The 5939-nt window shown below is 64.2% G+C and overlaps 2 protein-coding genes across 3 annotated transcripts in view; one reads left to right on the plus strand and one right to left on the minus strand.

Moving 5' to 3' along the window:
- The first annotated feature begins 204 nt into the window (after nucleotides 1–204).
- On the plus strand, nucleotides 205–1614 carry LOC108446504 (waprin-Phi1-like). Of its 2 annotated transcripts, none has more exons than XM_017733328.1 (3): nucleotides 205–350; nucleotides 528–710; nucleotides 1068–1614. In XM_017733328.1, the coding sequence occupies exons 1-3, from the start codon at nucleotides 245–247 to the stop codon at nucleotides 1322–1324; spliced, it is 546 nt and encodes a 181-aa protein (XP_017588817.1). In that variant the 5' UTR covers nucleotides 205–244; the 3' UTR covers nucleotides 1325–1614. The 2 variants fall into 2 exon arrangements, with proteins under 2 accessions (XP_017588817.1, XP_017588821.1); XM_017733332.1 differs by having other exon boundaries at nucleotides 552–710.
- LOC108447021 (keratin-associated protein 10-4-like) overlaps nucleotides 1122–5939 on the minus strand; it is a 5317-nt gene continuing 499 nt past the window's right edge. Inside the window, exons 2-9 of the mRNA XM_017735571.1 lie at nucleotides 5037–5209; nucleotides 4614–4741; nucleotides 4361–4509; nucleotides 4102–4251; nucleotides 3772–3921; nucleotides 3534–3680; nucleotides 3326–3445; nucleotides 1122–2802 (exon numbers count right to left, since the gene is read on the minus strand). Coding sequence (XP_017591060.1) covers nucleotides 2402–2802; nucleotides 3326–3445; nucleotides 3534–3680; nucleotides 3772–3921; nucleotides 4102–4251; nucleotides 4361–4509; nucleotides 4614–4741; nucleotides 5037–5209 — 1418 coding nt within the window. The 3' untranslated portion in view covers nucleotides 1122–2401. The remainder of the gene's footprint in view (nucleotides 2803–3325; nucleotides 3446–3533; nucleotides 3681–3771; nucleotides 3922–4101; nucleotides 4252–4360; nucleotides 4510–4613; nucleotides 4742–5036; nucleotides 5210–5939) is intronic.

A 5939-nucleotide genomic window follows, 5' to 3' on the forward strand; every position in this document is an offset into this window, starting at 1 on the left:
TGCCACCCAGCTGGGCTCCCCGAGGGCTGTGCCGGGACAGCTGTCCCGTCCTACCGGTCCCCCCAGATCGAGGGCTGTGGCCAGGATGCCACCAGGGAGACCAGGACCTGCCTGGGTGTGGCTCGTTACCTGCACGGCAGGAATTAGCTGGTTTTCGGCACCAGCCCTGCTCCCTCCGCCCCACCCACGCACCTTAAATCCCAGCCCACCACACCCGGGGCCAGACCCGGCCATCCAGGGCACCATGGAGCTGCCACCTGGCTGTCTTCTCCTCTTGGCTGCCCTGCTCCCCCTTGCTAAGCGGTCCAGCCCGGCCCCGCACGCAACTGGACGAGAGGAGCTGGGGATGAGTGAGTGTAGCTGGGTCATGGACTGGGAATGGGGATGCTCGGGGTGCCGCTGTTGCCCGGTGCTTCCCACTGCCCTGTGTGCTGCCAGGTGCGCACAAGTGTGGGGCTGTGGGAGGCTGGGGTCTGACCCCAGGGCGCTGGGGGCTGCTGAGGCCCCTGCCCTGTGCCTCTCACCAGCGTCCTGGCCACTGTGTCCTGCAGCAAAGCCTGGGTATTGCTACCACATCCCAGAGGTGGAGGACCTGCTGGACAAGGACTGTGGCTCCCGCCCCACCGGGGCCCCCCGCGATGCCGACTGCCATGGAGTCACCAAGTGCTGTCCCAGCAAGTGTGGCTACACATGCCAGGAGCCAGTGTTAGGTGAGGGCTCACTGCTGTGGTGGTAGGGCTCTGGAGTGGCAGTGTGGCACACACAGGAGTGGGTGACAAGAGGGGTGTTGGCTCAGTTGGGATAGCAAACTGGGAAGGGAGGTCCCTGGGTTGCTCCTGAGCTCTTGCTGGGTCTTGCAGACCCTGGGGGTCACCACACTATGCTATGGGGAAGCTGCTGGTGTGTGGGGCCGTGGGCAGGTGGGTGCAGAGCTGTGTGCTGGTACAAAGGGTATGGCAGTAAGAAGGAACCAGAACTGTGCAGAACTTTCTGAGGGCCTGAGAACCCTGAGCGTGGTGGTGTCCCCACCCTCCCCTGACTCAGCCTGTCGCCTTTGGATCATGCAGACTTCTGCTACCTGCCCTCAGTCTGTGGGAACTGCAAGGCGCTCTTCCAAAAAAAAATGCCTCCAGCCAGCAGTGCGAGGAGTTCATCTACGGTGGCTGCGGCGGCAACAGGAACAACTTCGAGACCAAGGGCGAGTGCTTCCAGGCCTGTTCCCACCTCAGTAACTAGCAATGTGCTGTGGGCCATGGGCCACAGATGGCGGCTGCTCCTGGCCCCTCTCCTGATGCCCCATCTCTCAGTTCCAGGTGCCTGGTAGTGCTGGCCTGGGAAGTGGTGGCCTCTGCACTGCCCTTGCCTGGGGGAAGCTGCTGCTGGTGGCCGCATCCCCAACCCCACAGGGAGACATTCCTCGTGGGGCTGGTGGCAATGAGGCCTGTGGGCCAGGGTGACCGTGCTGGGGGCTCTGGCTTGCCTGGGATGCTCACTGGCCTAAGGACAGGGACATGTGCCCATGCCAGCATGGATGCCCCCTCCTATGCATGGTGCCTGACCTGAGGAGCCTGTCCCTCCCCTTGGACTGTGACAATACAAGGACAGGTCCCTGGATGAGCACGTCTGGGTCTGGTCCTTCCTGCCTGTGCTGGCAGGAGCAGTCAGTGCCCGTCCCTCTGGGCACTCCTTCCTCATGGGGACTGGGCAGTGGGTGCCTCCAGCAGCATGGCATGGCAGGGCTCACCCGGCCACCACCGTGCAGCTCCCATTGCCACGGATGAGCTCCTAGCCCAACCCTGCCTTCAAGCTGCCGACATGACCTGGCTGGGAGCTGAAACCACTGAATGGAGGAACAGCTCCCACCTCGATGGATGCCTGGGGTGGTGCCTGTCCCCAGCCTGCCCTGACCCAGGTCTGTGTCTGGCACCAACTCTGGCTGAACCTCCTGACACTGGGGGCCTCAGGTGATTTTAAGGCCACTCTAGGACCACATGGGGCAGCTGGGGGCAGCCAAGCACACGCTTTATTGCTGGAGGTGGTGGGGAGGGACAGGCCAGCTGGGGCCCATGACTGTCCCATGTCCCCTAATGAAGGCATCTTCCTGCGGCAGAGGAGCTGCTCTCTCATCACACAGCATCTGAAAAGGAGGATGTGCTTTTAGGGAGCAATGAGACTGCAGGAGCGAGGGGCCAGTGGCCATGATTGCAGCCATGCTGGCCAGCTCCATGAGAGCTCCATCCTGCTCCACATCACTTCAGATCCCCTCGCCCTGCAAATGCATCTGCTGGGAGCAGAGCAATGGGGTAGCAGCGGGAACTGGCCTCACAGTGATGCTGAGCTGGGAGCATGCTGAAGGCTGTGCCCTTCATACAGGTCAGCTGGCACCCTGCATGACCTGGTGTTAGTGCAGGTACTGCCCCATCACAGTGGCCATAGGCCTCCTTATCACCAGGCATCCGCGTGCAGACGTGGCCGCAGCCGTTGCTGCAGCACTTATGGCCCTAGGCACACTCCTCATCGAGGCTGCACCGGTCCAGGCAGGTCCCACCACCCCCAGGCATGGGGCACGCTCCACCTCTGCCTGCAGGGCAGAGCACCCTGCTGCGGGCCACCCAGCTGGGACACCCCATGTCTCCTGGGGCAACACCTGGGTCTCCTGTGCCTCACCTCCAGGAGTGTCCACGCAGACACGGCCGCAGGAGGTGCGGGTGCACCTCTGTCCCCAGGGACACTGCGAGTCGGCCTCGCACTCCTCCGAGCACCGCTCAGCACCGTGCCAGGGCACAGCCACGGTGTCGTGTTCTGTGGGCAGGGGAGGATGGTCACCTGCTGACTCTGAGCTGAGGCTGTGTGTGCTCATCACTTGCACGGAAAGACGGGGATGCATGGAAAGAAGGATGGGGGCAGATCATATCCCTGGAGCGTGTGACACCCCCACAGGTACAGCTGCCTTGGCAGACCCAGCTCAGGGTTCCAGTGTGGTCGTGGTGAGGGGTCCTCATTGGGGAGGAAGGGTCAGGATGCCCTGGGAGTGGGTGCCAAGGGGACCTGGGCTCTGTCCCTGCTGGGCTGGGCAGGTGTGAGGGGCTGACCTGGCAGCGAGGCTGGGGGGGAAAAAGTTACTGCAGCACTTGTGGCCCCAGGGACACTCCTCGTCGAAGTTGCACAGGTCCAAGCACGTGCCCCCCTCCCTGGGGATGGGGCACACTCCCACTCTGCCTGCAAGGTAATCATCCAGCTGGGGGGCATCTGGCCTGGGGCACCTCACCAGGGGGCACCCCAGGGCAGCCCCACATAGCTCCCGGAGGGCCTGGCTGGTTCTCACCTCCGGGGATGTCCATGCAGACATGGCCACAGCCGATGCTGGTGCACCGCTGTCCCCGGGGACACTGTGAATCAGCCTGGCACTCCTCTACACACCGGCCATCAGCTCTGTCCCCACTGTCTGCAGGGGCACAGCAACCAACTCGCCGTCACCTCGCTGCCCTTGGGGGGCAGGGGCTAGCTCCCCCCTAACAGGCTGTGCCCATTACCTCTGGGCACGGCCACGCACTCCCAGCCGCAGCCGGTGTCACAGCACTTCTCCTCTCGTCCGCAGACACTGTCATCCAGGCACTGGCTCCCGCCCCGGCGCCGCGGGTCCCAGCACGGCTCTGCCCGGGGGCACTCCCCGGGGTGCTCTACCAGAGGAGGGGACCCAGGTGAGGGTGGAGGTCCCAGCCCTGCTCTCACCTCCCTTCCCTGGGCTGGAAAAAAGGCTGCCACGCTCACCTCGGGCAGGGCGGGTGCAGCGCATGGCGCAGCCAGAGAAGCAGCACTTCTCCTGCCGGGAACAGTCCCTGTCGTGGGTGCAGGAGTCCATCTCCGTGCACGGCTCCGATGTGCGTTGTGGCCTCACCTTTGGGCACTCACTGGGTTTGTCTGAGAGGGGCAGGAAGAAACAGCAGGAGGAGGGACCACCCTGAGTTGCAGGCACCTCCTTTTCTGCAGCCTCGGGCTGCCCTGACAACTACCCTCGGGGTAGCACCGTCCCGCATCCTGCACCCAGGAACTTTGACAGCATTCCTGGTGGAATCACTGTTCTGGCGACCATCTCCTCACCTGGTTCGGGGGCTGAGCACACGTGGCCACATCTGCTGCTGCTGCAGCACTTCTCAGCCCCCGGGCACTGCCAGTCCTTGGTGCAGGTGGTGCCACACGGGGTCACGGCCAGCGGAGCCTCCTCAGCCAGCGGGCAAATGCCTGGTTTTTCTGGAGGCAGGAGGCAGTGGGGCTGGGGGTGCAAGCAGCAATAGCGGGTCTTCCCCACCCAGTCTCACAGTCCCTGGAGCTGGGGGACACCTCTGCCCGTATCTGGCACCTCGGGATGGGGGCAGGCAGACATAGTCGCAGCCACTCAGGCAGCACTTCTCCTCGCGGGGACACTCGCCGTCGTGCCAGCACTGGGCTCTGCAGTCATAACTGGGGAACAGCCCGGCACGGACTGGGCAGAATCCATCCTTCCCTGCAGGCATGGTGTGGAGTGGCTGCAGTGCCACTGCTTGGAGACGCAGCCGTGGGGACCAGGGCACATGGGGCTGTCGAATCTTTGGGGTGGCTCCCGGCCCCCTCACCTTTTTGCCACACAGTGCCGGCTGCACAGCTGGTGACAGCAGACGTGGGATGGGGGACAGTCCTGGTCCTGGAGACATCCCCACTGGTGCAGCAGTGGCCGTTGAGTGGCCGGGGCAGGGCTGGTGTCCTCTGCACCGTGGAGCAGGATGAGAGCAGGATGGTGGCCTCACCAGAGGGTGGTCTCACTGTCCCCTTCCCTCCCCACTCCGGTGCCCACCTGGGAGCTGTGCAGTTTGTCCCCACCCCAGGCCCGGCAGAGCCACCCTGGCAAGCATGGGGTGGGGCGTCCCGTTTGTGCCACAGCTCTGTGCCATGGTGGCTGCAGCCCCACCGCGCGGGGAGCTGCACCATAGCAATGGGGATTTCACAGGGAATGGGACAGGGAAAAGGGTGCCAGCTGCCCCGGGACAGAGGTGGTGTCAGCGGCTGTACCGCGGTGCCGTACCTTCTGCCGGGGGGATGCAGCGCAGCCGGCACTCCCAGGGGCAGCACTTGAGCTCAGCGGGGCAGCTGGAGTCGTTGGCACAGAGTGGGGACTCCAGGCGCAAGCAGCGCATGAAGTCCCGTGGACACCTCCCTGGTTTCTGGGTGTCCCCTGCGGTGGGATGGCAATGTCAGGACAGTGCCAGAGCCCCTCATCCTCCATCCCTGGAGAAGCAGGATGTGGGGCTCTCTGCAGGGGACAGGGAACTGGAGCAGGGACTGCAGCCGCAGGGGATGGAGACTTCTCTGCATCATGGCCTGGGGCTGCTGGACCCCCACATCGAGACCTGCATGGCACAGCACAGTGTGGCACAGTGTCATGGCATGGCATGGTGTGGCATGGCACAGGCTCATGTGTGCCCTTGCAGGGCAGCAAGTGCCACGTGGAGTGTCACTGGCCCTGTCAGGGTGAAGCCAGCACCGAGCCAGCACCAACTGGAGGTTAGGATTTATTCCTGAGCATCCTGCTGCCGCGGGCTTCCTCACTGCAAGCAGCACACTCCTCACTGCTGCTGTCTCTTCCTCTTCCTTCTTCTCCTCCTCTTGTCCTGGCACCCCATGCTCCTCTCGGCCATGCTGGGAAAATTGGGACAGCCCTGCCTCCGGTACAGGCGAGCTCCAGCTGGTGCCTGTGCCCGGCTCCTGCTGCCAGCTGGGGGCCAAGCGCCCGCTCGGCTGCGGCGGGGCCGGGTGTTTGGGCTGCAAACAGACGCTGCCGGAGTTTCACCGCAAACAGCAGCTGCTTGGTTCAAACAAAGAGGCACCGGCTGTGGTCTCGGTGAGGGCAGAGCCACACCGCAGCTGGGCACCACCGCTCCCGGCATCGTCCCACGGCGGGGGGC

The sequence above is a fragment of the Corvus brachyrhynchos genome, unplaced genomic scaffold (assembly GCF_000691975.1).
Source record: "Corvus brachyrhynchos isolate BGI_N302 unplaced genomic scaffold, ASM69197v1 scaffold10, whole genome shotgun sequence".
NCBI lineage: Eukaryota > Metazoa > Chordata > Aves > Passeriformes > Corvidae > Corvus > Corvus brachyrhynchos.